The 21,611-nt window shown below is 34.6% G+C and overlaps 1 protein-coding gene across 3 annotated transcripts in view; it reads right to left on the bottom strand.

The window, feature by feature from the left end:
• Positions 1-21,611, bottom strand: part of UGGT2 (UDP-glucose glycoprotein glucosyltransferase 2) — a 231,789-nt gene that overhangs the window by 62,946 nt on the left and 147,232 nt on the right. For 2 of the 3 annotated variants that reach the window (XM_066380674.1, XM_066380676.1), the window contains 4 exons: positions 19,405-19,529; positions 14,898-14,993; positions 11,656-11,758; positions 2,705-2,784 (listed from right to left, as the gene is read on the bottom strand). In XM_066380674.1, the coding sequence (XP_066236771.1) occupies positions 2,705-2,784; positions 11,656-11,758; positions 14,898-14,993; positions 19,405-19,529 (404 nt within the window). The remainder of the gene's footprint in view (positions 1-2,704; positions 2,785-11,655; positions 11,759-14,897; positions 14,994-19,404; positions 19,530-21,611) is intronic. The other variant, XM_066380675.1, reaches the window with a different exon arrangement.

Here is a 21,611-nt window from a genome sequence, read left to right as displayed (position 1 = left end):
TTAATGAACATGATTTGAATCCCTTTAAGACACTGACTTATGCAGGTTCTAGAAGTTTATGATCTGTATTCACTCACTGATCATTCTTTAAAATTGACCACCGTCTATTTTTCAACCATTTTATTAGCTCTCAGTACCATTAATAATATGAATAGAAACAGGAATCAGAAAGCTAGTAAAATTCAAGCTGAAATTCTGGTACCAATTATAATAGTTCAATTAAAAAAAAAAAAGGACCGTGCTGAAGGCAGTGGCTTATTAACAGACTAGCAGTTTTAATGTACAGTATTTTAGCCTTATTCCTCAATATCACATATATAAAAATTAGCTCTATTACTGAGATAGTGACTTCCACTGTTTTGAGACTGGAGTAAAGATGTCACCTATGCTACAGTTATCTTCAGGTCTGAAGGGGGAAGGATCCACTGCCAGGCTCAGGCAGCTCCTCCAGGCCACTGGAATGAGGGCGGTGGGTCCTCACTAGGGTTGGCTGGAGCTCGCCCTCAGCTACTTCCCCGGCTCATCCCCAGCATGCTTCATCAGAGGAGCACGCAAGAACAGAGCGAGAATGCCAGCAAAGCAAAAGTCATAGTCTTAATTGCAGAAGACACATTCTATCACTGTTGCCATATTCTGCTTATTAGAAGCAAATCATTTGGTGTGGTCCACACAACAGGAAAATGTAGAGTGGGAATCCCAGGAGGTGGTGATCACTGGCAGTCATGTCTGAAGCTGCTTACTGCAGGAAGGCAGAGTCAAAACAAAAGAGGGGTGAGAGGAGACACAGGAGAGAATAGTCATGATGCAGAGGTAAATATACTGTCCAACCCAGCAGAAATGTTACAAATAAAAAGTATCCCGTGGATAATACAAAAAGCAATTTCTTCATGATTAAGTCGGAACAATTTGGCGACAAAAAGGAAATTAAATCCAAACTGCAGTGGGAAGCAGTGTGAACGAGAGATCAAGATGAGTATGAACACTCTTCAAAGAAGCTGAGATTGAGAAAGGGTGGAGAAGAGGAGGAAAGGTTAGGGCTCTAGAGCAGAGGAAGTTAAGGGAGTAGCTTATTTCTTTTTTAAAACTGAGTAACTCTTTGGACTGAGAAAGGCAACAAGAGAGATTAAAGGTAAAAAATCAAAGGGAGTATGTGATAAAGCAAGGATCCAGGACAAATGGCAAAGCATAGGATCAAAACAGAGAGGGAATATTAAACAAGAGGAGAGAGAGCAGCAAATTATTCTCTTACCACAGAGGAAGGCTGGAGAGGTACAGGCTTTAGAGGAGGAATTTGAGGGGATTTCTGCCCATAACCTACATCATCTCTGAGACACTATTTATTCTAAAAGTGAAGGGCTTGTAATGTCACTAGTTTGATTGATATATGTACTGAAAAAATAAGACTCTATTTAACACATAGTTTTAAACAGTTTAACAGTTTTTGTCCTGTGTAGTATTATTCACCACTCAAAGCATCTATCTGGTATATTAGGTGATACTTCACCTTAGGGAAGTGATTATAAATTATGTATACTTATAGTCAATATTCCTACTCATTATTACATATTCAAAACTTTTACAGAGATACTATGCAGATGATCCATACTCGTGTGAATGAGCTCATTTAATTTTTATACTTCTAATTTATCTTTTGTATTTCAAAATTCATATCTTTCCAAATATATGAATAAATGATTTCATCTTATTTTAGCCACAAATTGAGATGTCTATTAGCTACATGTCTATTGGCTTCATTCAACAGAAGTTTTAATAAAGCATATTTGCATATAATAAACTACCTATTTTATATTATTAAAAGTTTATAACCTAATTACATCTAACTACACCCCAAATATAAATGTGATGATAATAAAAAATCTTTTTTTTTTTTTTGACAGAAACAGAGAGTCAGAGAGAGGGACAGATAGGGACAGACAGACAGGAAGGGAGAGAGATGAGAAGCATCAATTCTTCATTGCAGCTCCTTAGTTGTTCATTGATTGCTTTCTCATATGTGCTTTGACGGGTGTGGGGGCTACAGCAGAGCTCCCCACCCTTACTCCCACCCCTTGCTCAAGCCAGCATCCTTGGGCTCATGCCAGCGACCTTAGGCTTCAAGCCAGCGACCTTTGGGCTCAAGCCAGCGACAATGGGGTCATGTTTATGATCCCACACTCAAGCCAGCGACCCCACACTTAAGCTGGTGAGCCTGTGCTCAAGCTGGATGAGTCCGCGTTCAAGCCAGCAACCTCAGGGTTTCAAACCTGGGTCCTCCATGTCCCAGTCTGATGCTCTATCTACTGCACCACCACCTGGTCAGGCTAATAAAGATCATTTTGATAATTTAGTTCTGAAGTATTTAAAGTACAGAGACACCAAAAATGGTGCAATTCAACCTGTTTCCCACTTGTTATTACCTATTTTTTAAAAAATAGGTATTTCTAAATCACATTTTCAAAAATACCCATGAATAAACATAAATCTGCAGTAAGACTAAATTCTGCAATTAGATTGGATCAATTTTACTGGTTAGGTTATTTTAATTTTATATCATTTAAAGTTAATAAATTATGCCTGATCTTCTGATCTATTTCTGTTAACCATCTTGTGAAGAAGAAAAAAAACAGGTGCAGTAATTATGGCTCTTTTTTCATTTTAGTATTTGAAAATCTTTTGAAATAAAATTATGTTCATTTAGACTTACCTCTTTAAAGGGGCTTCAGAAAGCTTATCCCTACAGTTCATGAACAACTTTAACTTCATGTTGATAATCTTTCCAAGTACCTATTAGAAAAACATTCCTATATTTAATGTTATATCTATAATAACTAACATTTATTATTTGCTATGTACCAGATACTACCTTCAATCTTGTTTTTGTACTTTTTGAAGAAATTTTATTTAGAAAATTAAATTTAACAGGGTGATATTGATCAATAAGAATACATAGGTTTCAGGTAAATATTTTATAACATTTGAACTGTTTGATTATGTTGTATACCCATCATCCAAAGTCAAATCATTTTCCATCACCTTACATTTGTTCCTCTTTATACCCTTACACTCATTCCTCCCCCACTCTCCCTACCCCTGGTAACCACTTCACTTTTATCTATGTCTGTGAGTCTGTTTTATATCCCACCTATGTGTGAAATCATACAGTTCTTAGCTTTTTCTGATTTACTTATTTCACTCAGTATAATGTTCTCAAGGTCCACCCATGTTGTCGTAAATGGCAATAGGTCATCATTTCTTATGGCTGAGTAGTATTCCACTGTATATATGTACCATATCTTCTTTATCCAATTTTCTATCGATGGACACTTTCGTTGTTTCCATGTCTTGGCCACTGTAAATATGCTGCGATGAACGTGGGGGTGCATGTGTCTTTATATACCAAAGTTTTCAAGTTTTGGGGGTAGAGACCTAGTAGAGGGATTTCTGGGTCATATGGTAGTTATATTCTTAATTTTTTGAGGAACCACCATAATTTCTCCCATAATGGTCATATTAATTTGCATTCTAACCAGCAGATAATGAGGGCTCCTTTCTCTTTAACACTTGTTATTACCTGTCTTGTTGATAATAGCCAGTCTAACAGGTGTAGGTGGTATCTCATTATAATTTTGATTTGCATTTTTCAAATAGCTAGTGAAGATGAGCATCTTTTCATGTATCTGTTGGCCATTTGTATGTCGTCCTGGTAGAAGTGCCTGTTCAGGTCCTCTTTCCACTTTTTTAATTAGATTGTTTGCTTCTTTGCTGCTGAGCTTTGTGAATTCTTTGTATATTTTGGATATTAACCCCATATCAGAGCTGTCATTTAAAAATATCAGCTCCCATTTAGTTGGCTATTTGTTTTGTTGTCAGTTTCTTTTGCTGTGCAGAAGGTTTTTAGTTTGATATAGTCTCATTCATTTTTGCCTTTATTTCCCTTGCCTCTGGGGTCAAATTCATAAACTGTTCTCTATGGCCAAGGTCCATGAATTTAGTTCCTATCTTTTCTTCTATGTAATTGATTGTTTCAGATCTTGTATTTAGGTCTTTGACCCATTTTGAATTAATTTTTGTGCAGGGAGACAAACTGTAATCAAGTTTCATTCTTTTACATGTGGCTTTCCAGGTTTCCCAGCACCATTTATTGAAGAGGCTTTCTTTCTCTACTGTTTTTGGCTCCTTTGTCACAGATGATTTATAGTACTTATGTGGTTTTATTTCTAGGCTGTTGATTTTGTTCCATTGGCCTGTATGTCTGTTTTTCTGCCAATAGCAGGCCATTTTGATTATCATGGCTATATAATATCATATAATTTGAAGTCAGGTAGTGTGATACCTCTGGTTTTATTCTTTTTCCTCGAAATTGCTTTGGCTATTGGGTTTTTTTTTCTGGTTCCATACAAACCTGGTAACTTCTATTCTATTTCTTTAAAAAATGACACTGGGATTTTGATGGGGATTGCATTAAATCTGTATATTGCTTTTGGTAACATGGCCATTTTAACTATTTTGATCCTTCCAATCCATGAATATGGAATATTTTTCCATTTCCATTGTGTCTTTTTCAATTTCTTTTAATAATGTTTTGTAGTTTTCAGTAAATAGGTCTTTCACTCCTTTGTTAAGTTTATTCTTAGGTATTTTATTTTATTTTGTTGTTGTAATTGTAAAAGGAATTTTTCTTTTTTAGTTCATTTTCAGAAGTTTCATCATTGGCATATAGGAAAGCAGTAGACTTTTGAATACTGATTTTGTATCCTGCAACTTCACTGTATTGGCTTATTGTTTCTAATAGTTTTTTGGTGGAGTCTTTGGGATTTTCTATATACAGATCCTATCATCTGCAAAAAGTGATACCTTTACTTCTTCATTCCTGAGATGGATGCCTTTTATTTCATTTTTTTTGCCTGATGCTCTGGCTAAAACTTCCAGAACTATGTTCAATGTTCAATGAGTGGGCAGCATTGTCTTGTTCCTGATTTTAGAGAAAAAGCCTTCATTTATTTTCATGATTTAGTATGATGGTTTCACGATTTAGCTGATGGTTTGTCATATAGGGCCTTTATTATGTTGAAGTACCTTCCTTCTATTCTGATTTTATTGAGTGTTTTAAACATAAAGGGATGTTGTATCTTATCGAATGCCTTTGCTACATCTATTGATAGGATCATATAATTTTTGTTCTTTGTTTTGCTAATGTGGAGTATTATGTTGATCAATTTCTATATGTTGTACCATCCTTGTGTTCCTGGAATGAATCCCACTTGATCGTGATGTATTATTGTTTTAATATGTTGTGATATTCAATTTGCTAGTATTTTGTTTAGGATTTTTGCATCTGTATTCATTAGAGATATTGGTCTATAGTTTTCTTTTTTTGTGTTGTCCTTGTGAGGTTTTGGCCTTATGGTTATGCTGGCCTCATAAAATGTGTTAGGGAGTATTGCTTCTTCTTCTATATTTTGGAAGACTTTGAGAAGGATGGGTACCAAATCTTCTTTGAATGTTTGGTAGAATTCAGTAGTGTAGCTATCTGGTTCTGGACCTGTTTTTTTCGGAGGTTTTTTATAGTTGTTTCTATTTCCTCCCTGCTTATAGGTTGATTTAGGTTTTCCACTTTTTCATGACTCAGTCTCGGAGGATTGTACAGTTCTAGGAATTTATCCTTTCCTCTAGGTTGTTGAACTTGGTGCATATAATCTTTTATAGAATTCTACAATGATCCTTTGTATATCTATGATATCTGTTGTAATTTCTCCTCTTTCATTTCAGATTTTGCTTATATGAGTTCTTTCTCTTTTTTCCTTAATGAGTCTTTTCAGGGGTTTGTCAATTTTACTGATCTTTTCAAAGAACTAGCTCTTTGTTGTGTTAATGTTTTCTTTAGTTTTTCTGTTCTCTATTTCATTTATTTCTGCTCTAATTTTTACTATTTCATTCTTCTGCTGGTTTTGACTTGCCTTTGTTCTTCGTTTTCTAGTTCCTTAAGATGTGATGTTAAGTTGTTTATTTGGGCTCTTTCTTGTTTCTTGATGCTGCATCCCAGAAATTTTTATATGTCTTGCCGTCATTTTTGTTTGTCTGTTTATATCTTTTGATCTCTGCTTTTATTTCTTCTTTGACGTCATTTTTTAGAAGTATGTTGTTTAATTTCCACATTTTTTGTGTTTTTTAACTTCTTTATTGCAGTTGAATCCTAATTTCAAAGCTTTATGGCCAGAAAATTTGCTTGATATAATTTGTTGATGTTAGTTTTGTGGCCCAACATATGGTCTTTTCTTGAGAATACTCCATGCACACTACAGAAGAGTGTATAATCTGACAATCTGGGATAAAATATCCTGTAAATGTTTATTACATAATTTTGGTCCAGTGTGTCATTTAAGGCCAGTATTTCTTTATTGATTTTTTTTGGATGATCTATCTAAAGCCATCAGTGGTGTGTTGAAATCTCCAAGTATGATTATGTTTTTATCTGCATCTAATTTTAGAACAGTTAGTAGATGTCTTACATATTTTGATGCCCTCTGGTTTGGTGCATATATATTAAGAAGTGTTATGTCTCCTTGATACAATGTCCCCTTTATCATTATAAAATGTCCATCTTGGTCTCTGGTTATCTTTGTTGTCTTGAAGTCAGCATTGTCAGATATGAGTATGGCTACACCTGCTTTTTCCTTTGGTTATTATTTGCTTGGAGAATTATTTTCCAACCTTTCACTTTGAGTCTACTTTTGTTCTCACAGCTTATATGTGTTTCTGGAAGGCAGCATATGGTTGGGTTTTGCTTTTTGATCAAATCTGTGCCTCTTTACTGGTGAGTGCAGTCCATTTACAATTGGGGCAATTATTGACATTTGAGGATTTCCAATAGCCATTTTATGTTTTGTTTCCCAGTAGCTCTGTGTCTTGTCTGGTTCTTCTGTTTTTTGTTTCTGTCAGTTGTTTTTTTTTTTTTTTTTTTTTTGTAATATTCCATAGTTCTTTCCCTTGTTTCTTCTCTTTTAAACTTATATTTCAGTGGTGGTTTTTTGTGGGTGGTTACCATTAGTTTATTAAGAGAAAAATGTTCATATGTACATGTATTCTTTGTCTTATGAGTGCTCCTGCACTCCATTTTCTTTTGCTACTATAGATCTTTAACATCTACCCTTCTATGTTATTGTTGTCACAGATTATCCTTGTTCTTATTGTGACCTTGTTGGAGCTTTTACTCCAACAAGTAAAAGCTTGTTGTTTTGATGTGTTTTGTTCTTTTTGGCTGATCAAATAACCCCTTGAGTATTTTTAGCAGTAGGGGTTTTCTGGTGACAAATTCCTACAGCTTCTGTATGTCTGCAAAAGTTTTTATTTCTCCTTCACATCTGAAGGGTAACTTTGATGGATATAGCATTCTTGGCTGGTAACTCCTCTTTCAGTACTTTGAATGTTTTGTCCATTCTCTTCTGCCTTGTAGAGTTTCTGCTGAGAAGTCTGATGATAACCTAATGGGCTTTCCTTTACATGTTATGTTCTTCTTTTCCCAGGTGCCTTGAGAATTCTATTTTGTCATTGATTACTGAGAATTTTATTATGATGTGCCTTGGAGTAGGTCTGTTTGGGTTGAGGTAATTCAGTATTCTGTTTGTTTCTTGAATTCAAGGCTTTAACTCTTTCCATAGGCTTGGGAATTTCTCATCAATTATTTGTTTAAATAGGCTCTCCAGTCACTTCTCCCTCTCTTCTTCTGATACTGTGGTCTCTCGTCTATCACAGGAGTTAGGTTCCAAAACCACCCACAATAGGCAAAAATCTGCAAAGTAGCAACCTTATATTTACTTTATTATATATGTATATGTATGTATATATATATGCTTTATAAACACTCCCCACACTCTTATAAACCTTTCCCACACTGTTATTAACCTTTTCCAAACTTATTTTGCTTATTTTACCACAAAATAATTAAAACAATAAATATATAAAAATGCCTATATACTGCAAAATCTTGCTATATAGTGAAAAGTCCGTGATACAATATTAGATATATACAATTTAAAAATCCACGGTATAGTGAACCAGTGAAAAGTGAACTGCAATATGGTGAGGGACGACTGTATACCCATTATTCTTATATTGCTCTTTCTGATGGAGTCAGACAATTCTTACAGAGCTCTCCCAGTTTTTATTTTATTTGTGAGTCTCTCTCCTCTTCTCTGTAGCATCTCTAGTTGCCAGTCTTTGATGTCAGTGATTCTTTCCTTTATCTGGCTTGTTCTATTAGCCAAACTTGCTATCTCTGTTTTCAATTCATGTATTGAGTTCTTCATCTCTGTTTATAAAGTTTCAAACTCTTTTTCGTTTTTTTTCTTGTCATAGTTTTCTTAAATTCTAATTTTTTTTATTGTATTTTTTTAATTTTTCTTTTTTTAGTTTTTTTCTTGCTAGGGTTTTTAACAACATCACTCTCAAATGCTATCAAAAGGAAGTATTGAATACCATGGCTACATAAGACAGAGATGTAGTTCAGAAAGAAAATGAAAAATCTCCAGAAAAAAATCTCAATCACATGGAAACCTTTGAATTCTTTTTCTTTTCTTATTATGTGAGTGGGTGAGAGGTGGGGTGGCAGAGAGACAAACTTCTGCTTGTGCCCTGACAGAGACTGACCCAAAAGCCCCCTACTGGGCGATGCTCTGCCCATCTGGAGCTGCTCTGCTGCTCAGCAACCAAGCTATTTTAGTGTCTAAAGTGAGGCCATGGAGCCATCCTCAGCACCCAAGGCTAATTTGTTCAAACCATTCAAGCCATGGCTGCAGGAGGGGAAGACAGAAAAAGAGAGCAAGCAAGAGAGAGAGAGAGAGAGAGAGAAGGGGTGGAAAAGCAGACGGTCACTTCTCCTGCATGCCCTGAGGGGGAATTGAACCTGGGACTTCCACATGCCAGCCGATGCTCTACTGCTGAACCAACAGGCCAGGGCCTCGTTTTGTTTTCTGAGCTAATTAAGTTGCCTATTGGTGTCTTCTTGCATCTCACTGAGTATTTTCAGAACTTCAATTTTGAATTCTCTATCATTTAATTCCAAGGTTTCCATGTGATTGAGATTTTTTTCTGGAGATTTTTCATTTTCCTTCTGAACTACATCTCTGTCTTGTGTAGCCATGGTATTCAATACTTCTTTTTGATAGCATTTGAGAGTGATGTTGTTAAAAACCCTAACAATAAAAAAACTAAAAAAAGAAAAATTTAAAAAAATACAATAAAACTATGACAGAAAAACGACAGAAAAACCAAAAAAATACTGGTTGTGACCTGTACTCTGGCCACTTGGGTTATATCCCCATCTGCTCCTCTTTGTCACTGCTCCTCCCGGCAGAAGGAGACCCAGTCAATCCAGGTTTCCCTCTCTGTACCTTTCAGACAAAATCCAAACATTCTGAGCTTTCCTCCATCCCATAGTCTGGCAGAGAAAAAAAACCCCAAGCCAGGAACAACTACGCCGCAGTAAAGGAACCCGTTGGGCTCACAGTGCGCCTGAAAGATCCACACACCGAATGAACTAAAGTTGGGGTGGGGTGAAAAGGAGGGCAGAAGATAAAACACATTCACAGTAGGCTTTGGAGAGGAAACAAACCTGGACTGGATAATTTGCCCAAGACCACATAATAAGTCATGGAAGAGGTAAGATTAGAATCCAAACAGTCAATTTCATTGCCCAAGGGTTATGCTATCTACCTTTTGCCTAACATGACTTTCTTTTATGGTATCTAAATTGCCTTAGTATTAAAGAACAAGTAAAATAATTATTAATATCTTGACCAGCAAATACAAAGTGGTGATGTCAAAGAACAATGGTGAGGGTGCCCCAAGCCTTTGTTATTTGAACTATTTGTAAGAGATGTATAAAGTTCTTGGCTACATACAGATGAAATATTCTATTTTATTTTCATTTTCCAGGAGCATAACAAGTAGGAGAAGTATCAACTAATGTCACCCCACTAAATTCAATTAAAAAGATGTTAAGAATAAAAGAAATGAGAATTATTAATTTTGATAGTCCCCACCTCTACATAGGCAACAAGTCAGTGAATTTGAAAGATTCTAGAAAACAAAGGATAAAGATAAAGGGAGAAGAAAAGAACAGATACATGGAACAGAAAGGATATGGGCTTGATAGGACAAACTAATTTGGAAGGGCAAACTAATTTCTGAGAGAAACTGCATTTTGAAATCTCGACAGACTATAGACCAGTATGACCCAGCTTAATCACTTACACCTTTCACCAGGCTTAATATCTAATTACCTTTGTTTGTTTTTAAAAATAAAGCCAACTGTCAAAGAACAAATAGTTTCTACTGCTGAGAATTTTTACAATGTGTCTTTAAAAAAAAAAACATTAAGTAATTTCACTTAGGAGTCCCACCAAATTTTGAACATCCCTAGAAAATATAGCCTTCCAATGTACATAGTTCATTCAAATTTATGTACTGAAAACTGAATCACAATTACAATGTAAAATTGTTCAAATGATAAACCATATAATGTCCTTTCAGAATCTGCTGGTGGTCTCCTAACATTATCCCTACTTCCTTAGTGAAAAAAATTTCAGACATATGCGTGTCTCCACTCTCCCTTTTGCACAGGTGTATCCAGATAACCACCTACATTCCAGTCAGTGAGATGTGACTGGATGGAATATGACCAACTTTGGGTTTGGGCCCTTATTCTCCCCTTCCTGCAGGCAGAAATACAGAGATGACATTAGGAACTTGATCTTAAACCACTAGATAGAAAATGCTTTAGGAAGATGACTGAAGAACCAGACAGGAGGTGTCTGAGTCCCTCAACACTATGGAGCTGTCTGAGAAACTTTACGTGACTTACATGTGAACTGAGATGAGGGAAATATATATAATTCAGTCTTAAAGATACTGTCACTTGGTGGCCTTTGTAACAGTGGCCAAGCCTACTGCATGCAACCTTCATGTTCCCTTTTCCCTTAGCTTCATCTGTTTGGCTAACATTACTTATTATACTTTAAGCTTCAACTAGTTAAGCTCAGGCATCAGCTTTTCCAGAAGCCAATTTTCACATTTGAAGGCAGGACGTTAGCTAGGGCTGCCATAACAAAATACCACAGACTTACACAAGAGGGTAGCTTAGTTAACAGATATTTATTTTAAATCAGGTGTTGGTCAATTTGGTTTTTAGTGCGAGTTCTCTTCTAGGCTTGCAGGCTGCTGCCATTTTGAGTTATGCTTAGATAACCTCTTCTTTGTGTCAGTGAGAAAGAAAGAGATCGCTTTTTACAAGGCCATCAACTCTATTAACTTAGGGCCTAACCTATAAGACCTCATTTAACCTCAATTGCCTCCTACAGCCCTATTTCAAAATACAGTCACACTGGAGTTAGGGCTTAATAACATGGACTTTTTCTGGAGACAACAATTAAGTCCATACCAACACCTAACCTTGCTACTGCCATAATACTCCATGCACAGCCCTATCATTTTATTTTATATATTTAAATATGACAATTTAGTTAAAATGTGTGAAATAGATAGTCAAGAATACAAATATTTATACTTGAAAATGGACTTGGAAAGATTAATTATACATTTCTAAAAAGTACTATATGATAAATACATATAAGATATATAACTAAAACATTATCTTACGATCAATAACTGTGCCATCGTCTGTGCTTCTCTTGTCAACGGATCAACAATAGCAATAACATCGAAGAACATATCATTCTCTTGAGGATTTATCTTTAAAATGCTAGGAAAATAAAAAATAAGGTAAAAGACAATCAGTTAAATTTATTCCATTACCAATTAATCTTAGCTACATACATTGTGATAAATTGCTTCCTGTCTCAATAGATTAAAAAAAAGTCCTGCTTGTTTCATAGAAGAAAATGCAAATTTAAAACTCTAAAATTTGTATTCAGTAAATTAGAAAACTGCAAGGAATTAGAGAGAATGAAAGAAAGCTTTTATTAATGACTTTTTAAAAACTTATCAAAGAACTATTATACTATTATAGTGAAAACTGATAATTCTAAGTCCCCCAAATTCTCCTGGATTTCACAATGTAAAAAATGAAATCAAGATGCTTTGGTGTTAGTTGAATATACTTTTTCAGATTTGAGAATGGTAATTAACTATTCAATACTCTTTTTAAATTTAGTATTTTAAACCTCCCAACATATTATAACAGAAAAGTTAAGGGAACCCGCCAGCCCAGATTTAGCATACTTTATTTTACCCTAAACTCCCAATGCTTCCTCCCCTCTGTCCTTTCCATTTTGTCTTTCATTGATCTAAATTCTATGTTAGACTATAAACTAATATTGGAAGGTAAATGTTAGAAAATAATTAAAAGCACAGAAAAGCCCAACAGAGGAAAATCAATTCTATAGTTAATACAATTAAAAGTTAAAAGTATATATTTAATTAAAAGCACAGAATATTCCTGTTGAATTATTGTTTTACTATGAAAATCAGTTTCTTTTTGAGATGTATAAATTAAGTGTTTTACATATTACAAAGGAAAAAAAGATTACCAACTCAATATATACCTGAAAAATTACAGGAATATAGGTCTTTAGAATAGAAAGACTGTATATATCTAGATCTTTCACAGTGAAATATTTAATTACTTAGCAATTAAATAAGAGGTGATGTAAAATTCACTTCAAACATTGGTTCTCTCAATACGGGGAAATGAAAGACATTTTATTTTATATGCAATCGATATGATTTAATTATGTTAAAATAGGAATGGTAGAGCCAGAGAACAGCTGCTGTTGGATAATTACTGCTAGAAATTAAGAGCTACAAATAAAATGTTTTAAATCAAAGAGACCATCTATAATGGTTAATTCCTCTAGTTCTCTTGGTGAAATATTTTCAAATTTAATGCTTGTTTTCTATATGCTTTATAAGATGTTATGGCTAAGGTAGGCATCTGTTTACCGCCCCTTTAAGTTTTTTCTCTCAAACTACTACCAATCACGTAAAGTTGTATGAATCAGAATTCCGATTTCCATAAATGAACAGAAAAGAATTGGGGAATTGTAAACCACTGTCACAAAGTCAGACTACAGCTATCCCTCTATATAAAATAAGGCAGTGGGCTTAAAAGCAGCAGGACAGTGATAGACATAAAAGCTAGAAAAAAAAAAGGCAGAGACTACAACAACTATAAACTACCAAAAGTTTCAGACATTTAATTTAAGAGTAAAGAGTTCCAAACATAACAAAATTCCTAAATATAATATAACTTAATGGGAACAGTATAGTGACTAACATTTATGATAGTTTTAATAATTTGTGAATTATTTCAGCACATAGTATTTAAGAAGTCAAAAAACTCTGTAAAAAAATTCTATTGGGTGTGTTTAAAATACAGGAAAGTACTGAATCTCAGTTATATTAAATAAACAAACAAACAAATAAATAAATAAAAACTTCACTCCCAACAGTGCCAGATAATTTTTCTTTAGAAAGTAATTTCTTCTGAGAATAATACATGTATGAAGACACCTCAAAAAATAGACTTCCTACAGCTAAAGCGAGTTTTATTTTCTATTAGCAAATTAAAGCAACATAAGATAGCAAGATAGCATCTACCATAAAATCAGAAAACTTGTGTCAGTCATTTAAGTTTATGATAATTTGTCTCAATTTAGTTTTATAGGAGCAGTGATTACAAAAAGATCATCATAATAAAACATGTCTATAATTTAGTTGCATAATGTTTAATTGATTTTCCCCCAATTCTAAGTGGTCTTTAATTAAAAACAACAGAAAAAGTTCTCTCCTGGAGACAGATAATTTTATGTATGTAGGTGGAGCTTGATGATTTTTATTTCAAATTTCAAAGTGAAGTTCTAACCTAGTGTACTATTCTAAAATTGTTTCTCTGATGGCTATCTTCATTCAGAAACCCGATTTTTATGAAACAATAAGTTTTGTTTTGTTTGAGAGGCAGGGAGAGAGGGGAGAAAGGACTATCAAGCTGCTCCTGTATGAGCCCTAACCAGGGAATCAAATGGGCAACCATGCTCTGGGATGACACTCCAGAGCTATCTGGCCAGGGCTTAACTATTATTATCTGTAGAGGGGCAGAGGAAGGGAGAGAGAGGGGAGGGGAAACGGAAGAATTTGTTGTTTCACTCAGTCATGCATTTCTTGGTTGCTTCCCGTGTCTGTCCTGACTGGGGATCAAACCTGCTACCTTGTTTCAGGACCATGCTCTTAACCAACTGAGCTAACCAGCTAGGGCAGAAACAGTAAGTTTTTAACAACAACAAAAAAAACGTTCCATGGAAAAACAAATTACCCAACTGCTGAATTAACTAAAATGAACTTTTGTTTTTTTTTTAAACTATACATCTCATAACCATTAATATATTGATGAACACTGAAAATCTCATCCCTCCTCCTCCAAAGGGATGCGGTGGTCTCGTACTTGACCAGAGAACAGATTTTTCCTCAGAATATAACTGTCAACATCTCAGGGTACTGCTCCATAGATCACATTTTGGGACATGCTATTATACATGTCTACACTTTATTAATCAGAATTCTTTAGTAACTGAGAATACAAAGATATTATTTATAATAATTATACCAAGATACTGCAAATACTCTGAATGATCTGAAATATGAAAGAAAAGACAAATCATACTTGATATAACTCACTTGAAATTCTACATATATCCTATATATATCATCTTTTATTTACTGGAATACATAATTAACAGGAATTTCTTTTTCTACTCTTGTCAAATACTATTCTCTAACATAGAACTTTTAGTTCTATAATATTGCTATATTATGAATACAAATTGAAACCATAACTGAGTACAGGATTCAGTTACAGGAGAAACACAGCACTATTACATCCTTACCTGTGATTTTCTTTTAAAAATGTAACATCATAACGAGATTCACGTACAGGCAAAGAGGAAACGAGGCTATCAACTTTCATAACAAGGTCACTCCTGCTAGATAAATAAGACAAAGAATGTTGAGATTTTCAGGAAGATAATGTCCAAATTTTGTCATAATTAATACCCTTAAAAAGGGGAATTTAATTTAAAATACTCCCAAAGGATAAATTTCATATAAATGATTTTTCATCAAGACTCATAAGTAGAACTTGTAAGTAGAACTTTAAAGTAAGGTGATTTTCTTTTAAAATTATCCTACTTTTTAAAATCATTGATATAATATTTAAACACTTTTAAAATAGTATTTTTCAGCATAGTCATAAAAATATGGTGAATCATTCCATTCACTCATTATTTGCTGAGTACCGGTTATGTATCCAAGCATTGGGGCCCACACAGCAAAGGAAGAAGAGCATAAAGCACAAAAAGTAAATAACAGGATATCTACTTTCAAAGAATTTTTAATATAGTTAAGAAGCCCAGATTTCTATGGTTTTTAATTAGTTTGAAAACTAAGAATGCACAAAACAAATACCTAGATTAAATATAACAAATTTGAAAACCATGATAGAGAAAGTGTTCAATGATATGTTGGTATAAAATGTGTTGGCTGAAATATACAGAAGTCTTTCTTAAAAAAAAAGAAAAAGAAAGAAAAAAGAGAGTAATCAAGAATCCAGTCAATTTCTCTCTACTATATCATCTTTTATATAAGTTCATGAAATGCAGGATTTTATGTTAAAGTAAGTTTCTATTCATAACACCTACCATATTTTTCAGAGCACTGCATTTAATGGCCACTTAAGCATATATTAAATAAATTAATTGATCAAGATAATTTGACTGACAGCTGTCAGAGTGGATGGGGGTTGGGGGGCTGTGTGAAAAGATTAAGCAAAAGAAAAAACCCCACCTCTTAGACACAGATAACATTATGGCAATTGTCAGAGGGAAGGGGGTCAGGGGAGGTAGAAGAGGGTGAAGGGGGATAGATGGTGATGGAAGGAGTGCTGACTTGGGGTGGTGAACACACAATACAATATACAGATGATGTATTATAGAATTGTACACCTGAAACCTATATAATTTTATTAACCAATGTCATCACAATAAATTCAATAAAAATTTTAAAATTACATTAAAAATCATAATCTAAATTCCTAAACTCAAAGGTATTTATTAGCCATATAATCTCTAATATATAAAATTGTAAGCACAATTGAGGAAATATTTATTGTCAGACATGCTCCCATGCTTCTGAAACTGGGCTGACTGCTTAACTAGAACATATGTACAGAGAGGAGTGAAGGTTGAGAACAGGAAAGTCTCCGAGGCCCCTAACAACCTTTTCTTAAATTCTCTGCTGAATTCTGAATTTTCAGCTGGATATCCAAAATAGTTTTCTCTCTTTTTGAAAAGTACTGAATGAAAGAAGGTAAAAGGTACTAGAAACTCAGGACCTAATGCTTTAGAACTGAAGATATGATATCTTTCAGAACAGAACAAGTTGCAATCACTCCATTAGAGATTTTAAGTGCTCCTAGAGATAATGGTTCCAAAGATTCTGTTCTTGGCATTCAGACTTAGACCTTCCTCATTAAGTAACTCTTGAAAAGTGTGATAAGGAGGCATACATTTAATGTATGTTCAGATGTAAGTGACTTGGAATTTATTCTAATTAAAACACAACTTGTTAGCACTATTTCTGTGCATCTAACAACTTAAGATAATTAGAGGGGATGCTGTTATAGTTTAATGCTATTGATTTTAAAATGCAGCTTTAAAGTGGCTAAGATAGGCCCTGGCTGATTGGCTCAGTGGATAGAGCACTGGCCCGGATTATGGCCATCCTGGGTTCGATTCAGAGTCAGGGCACACAAGAGAAGTAACCATCTGCTTCTTCCCCCTTCCTCTATCCCTTCTCTCCTTCTTCGCCTCCTGTAGCCAGTGGCTTGATTGGTTCGAGTGTCAGCCTCAGGTTTGTGGAGAGCTCGGCTGATTCAAGCATCAGCCCTAGATGGGGGTTGCTGGGTAGATCCCAGTTGGGGCATATGTAGGAGTCTGTATCTATATTTTCTCTCTTCTCACTTAAAAATATAAATAAATAAATAAAGTGGCTAAAATAGCTTCCCAAACCTACATAAAACTATAATTATATATATTTTAATTAAACAACTTAAAAAGATTAGCTCTGAAATTTTAACATTATATTTGTAACATTCAACATATAATTACTGAATTATATGCCTTTCAACATATACTGGTCCTACTAAAATTATATATATGTTTTTGATTTTTAGAGCTTTCTTTTTTTTTATTGCATTTGAATGTAACTATGGATGTTTCTCTTCACTGTAGAAAAGCCCTTACTTTACTCCTTTATATACATTCATAATTTCCTTTTAATATTATTTCCTAAATGATGAATTTTTTAAAAATATATCATTTCTTAAAGGACAAAGTAAGACATCAGTTTCATCGGGGTCAGAATTCTGTATTTAAGAGTAAGAATAAGGTCCTGGAGTGGGTCAGTGGATAGAGTGTCTGCCCAGCATATGGATGTCCTGGGTTCAATTCCTAGGCAGGGCACACAGGAGAAGCAACCATCTGCTTCTCTCCCCCTCCTTCTTCCCCTTCTCTCTCTCTTCCTCTCCCCCAGCCAATAGTTTGACTGTTTAGAGTGTGGCCCCAAGCTCTGAGAATAGCTTGGTTAGTCCCAGCGCATCAGCCGTAGGCGCTAAAAATAGCCTGGTACTCAAGCATTGGCCCTAGATAGGGTTGCCAGGTGGATCCTGGTCCAGGTGCATGTGGGAGTTTGCCTCACTATCTCCTCTCTTTTCACCTAAAAAAATATTAAGAACAGTTCTGGAAAGATAATCACCCCTAATACTAAGCCATATACTATAAGGTGCGTAGATATAATGAAACAAATAATAAAAAAAGATACAACAAAAAACTATTATCCAAAACATCAGACCCCATAGACTTTAAGCCAAAACCATTATTAGAAAAAGGGTAATTTATATAATGATGAGAGGAATAATTCACTAGAAAGATACTTCTGAATTGGGGTATACATAAATTATAGGTCAAAATATTTAAAACAAAAATTGATGAGAGTACAAGAGTTAAATGATAAATCCACAATCCTAGAGATAGTATTTAACAAATTTCTTTTTGTAAGTGAAATACGAAACAAAGAAAAATTCAGTATTTTGATGATGCAAAAAATAAAAAATAGAACAAACATGAATAAAAATATCAGAAGATACTCAACTATAGTATAGCTCAAAGAAATGTAAATTAAAACAAGATACAATTTCACATCTTATCAGGAAAAATTAATAAATCAGATAACATCAACAAGTATTGGTGAGGACTTGGAAAAACAGGAACTCAAGTACTGATTATTACAACTACTTTAAATGACAGAATTTAGTAATACCTGGTAAAGCTGAAAATAAGTATATTCCACAACTCAATAACAACAATCCTCTAAACTCAAACATTGCACAAGGAGACATTAAAGCAGGTTCATTAGAGCATTTCTGTAGTAGTAAAAAACTAAAGTCAAGTTAACTGTATCTCAGTAATGGATGATATAAATGGACTTCAGTATATTCATAAAATGAAATACTAAAAGGAATTAAAACGAATGAGCAAGCTCTATATCAATGAACGTGAATAAAGCTTTTATGGAAATAGACGGCAAAAAGAGTCTACAGTATAACAGTATTTCTCTAAAAAATTTAAGGATCCAACACAATAAACACTGATATACGTATTTAGATATAAAGCAAAAGTAAAAACACAAATATGGGAGTCACATATACAATCTTTAGGAAAATAGTTATGTCTTGGGAAAGGAGATTGAAACAGGTGGGAGAAAGAGTAAAATCCAGGACAAATAATAGAAAATATTAACATCTATGGTTTGGTGATAGTGAGTAAATGGATATCTTTTATTACTTCTTTCTATTCTTTATATGTCTTTTGTTATATCTTAACTTGTACATATATTTGAAAAATTTTTTAATCTTAAAAATAATAAATGAGATGGAAAATACAAAACCCTAAAATTAATTTCTCTTATGTTTTATTTTTTCTTTTCCAAGTGAGAGGAGGGGAGATAGAAAGATAGACTCCTGCATGTGTCCTGACCAGGATCCACTCATCAACTACTGTCTGGGGATGATGCTCTGCCCATCTGTGGCCATGCTTGCAATGGAGGCTCCATGGAGCCATCCTGAGTGGCCAAAGCTGATGTGATTGAACCAACTGAGCCATGGCTGTGGGAAGGGAAGAAAGAGGAGAGAAGGGGGAGGGATAGAGTAGCAGACGGTCTCTTCTCCTGTGTGCCCTGACTAGGAATTGAACCCAGAATTTCCACAAGCCAGGCCGACATTCTACCACTGAGCCAATTGGCCAGGGCCCATTGCTCTTATGACTGACTTTAAGTACTTACTTCTTTGAGTCGATTGCCATATTTTCAACAATGCCTTTAATTTCCTCTGCTAATTTAGTGAGTGTTATTTTTTCCAACAAAGAGAAATCTTCTGCATAGAAATTTTCATCTACACGTCCTAAGAACTTAAGATAAAAGCAATTATTGTATATCTTCTAGAAGATACCCATTATTTCATTAAATATTTTCTCATGAAAAATATATTTCTTTAAAAAAATTGATTAGAGACTAAATATAATAGATGGTGAACATTAATCCCACCATTGACTAAATCCACTGGGATTAAAAGAAGAGAAATATTTATTTTCTCACTTTCATATTACAAATAATATTTGCATAAACCTGAAAAATCAAAGTAACAGAAAGTAGCAAATTATTTTCCATTTGAAAGTTTTCCTTTGAAACATAATGCTTTGAAAAACCTAAGACTTTTCATTCTCAAGTATGATAAATGAAGAAAGCAATTGTCTAAATTTCATAAATGTTTTTAATTTTATTTTATCTATAAATTTAGTCCATATGAGGTAGATATGAGTATGTAAACAAGGCATAAAAAAGCAAAAACCAAGAGCCAAATCACATAATTACTTAATAATACCAACCAATCTTCATCTAACTGATGTATAAGAGGTTTGGAGAACAGCAAGGTCATGCAGATTAGCTTTAAACCAGTAAGTACAGAAGGAAAAATTGTCAAATTGCTACATACCTAATTTCTCAGGATGGCTATTCCATCACAACTACCACCAACTCGACTACCATGAGCATTGTTTTGAGGAAATTAATACACACAGTCATCACACTATTATGAACACAAACCCTGATGTAGAAGATGGGCCTGAGACAGTCTTATGCATTTAACAATTGTACTTAGTGACAATCAAGCAATATGTCAAGCAGAATATTTTTTCTTAGTAAAAACACTAGAACAAAATGGTTGCAGCAGATTTTCTCATTTCCCTTTCATCAGTTTCTGCAGTTAATAATTTCTAAAACTTAATGAAGTATATAGTTCCTGAGTCTTTTGCATTTGTTCATGTCACAGATAGTATCATGTTTCACCTTTATTTTCAAAATTTATTTTGAAAGAGAGAGGAAGGGACAGAGACAGAGAAAAACATCAATTTGTTGTTCCACTTATTCATGCCATAACTGGTTGATTCTTGTATGTGCTGTGACCTGGGATTGAACCTGCAACCTTGGCATGATGGAAGGCCACTCTAACCAACTGAGCCACCTTAAACATAAAACATGGTTATTAAAAGAAAAAGAGCACTATAAAACTAAAAGTACACATATAAACATTTCATTACCTCAGATATATCTTGTGTGTGTGTGTATGTGTGTGTGTGTGTGTGTGTGTGTGTGTGTGTGTGTGTGTGTGTGTATGAGAGAGAGAGAGAGAGAGAGAGAGAAAGAGATGGACAGACAGGGATAGCCAGATAGGAGGGGAGAGAGGTGAACATTATCAACTCATAGTTGCAGCCCTTTAGTTGTTCATTGATTACATTCTCATATGTGCCATTATCAACTCATAGTTGCAGCCCTTTAGTTGTTCATTGAATACTTTCTCATATGTGCCTTGAGCTGGGGTAGGGGGAGTGGGTTTCGAGCTAAGCCAGTGACCTTTGCTCAAGCCAGAGACCTTGGGCTCAAGGCAGCGACCATGGGGTCATGTTTATGATCCCAAGTTCCAGCTGCAACCCCATGCTCAAGCTTGTGAGCCCGCACCAAACTGGTGACCTCAGGGTCTCAAACCAGGGTCCTCAGTGTTCCAGGCCAATGCTCCATCCACTGTACCACCACCTACTCAGGCGATATAACATTTTTAAGCACTTTCAATGTTATATTTTTTGGACTATGAATAGGAGAGGCCTGAAAAACTGTTGAAATTTTATCTATAGCCTCTCTTGTGACTCAAGTAGTTTTGTTAATAGCTCAGAATAAGGAGATAAAACCTCAAATTATTTTCTTAAGGAATTAACAAGAGGTCTATTTTTATTGATTAAATTGACCAGAGAACTGACTCTATTAGCTGTGTAAGTCCAACCTCAAATACCATGCTCGCTTCGGCAGTACATATACTAAAATACTAAATACCTAGGACTGTGATGGCGAACTTTTTTTATAAAAACCGCCCACTTTTGCCTGACCAGGCGGTGGCGCAGTGGATAGAGCGTCAGACTGGGATGCAGAGGACCCAGGTT

Source organism: Saccopteryx leptura, chromosome 4 (assembly GCF_036850995.1).
Source record: "Saccopteryx leptura isolate mSacLep1 chromosome 4, mSacLep1_pri_phased_curated, whole genome shotgun sequence".
NCBI lineage: Eukaryota > Metazoa > Chordata > Mammalia > Chiroptera > Emballonuridae > Saccopteryx > Saccopteryx leptura.
This window is presented reverse-complemented; position numbering and strand designations above follow the sequence as displayed.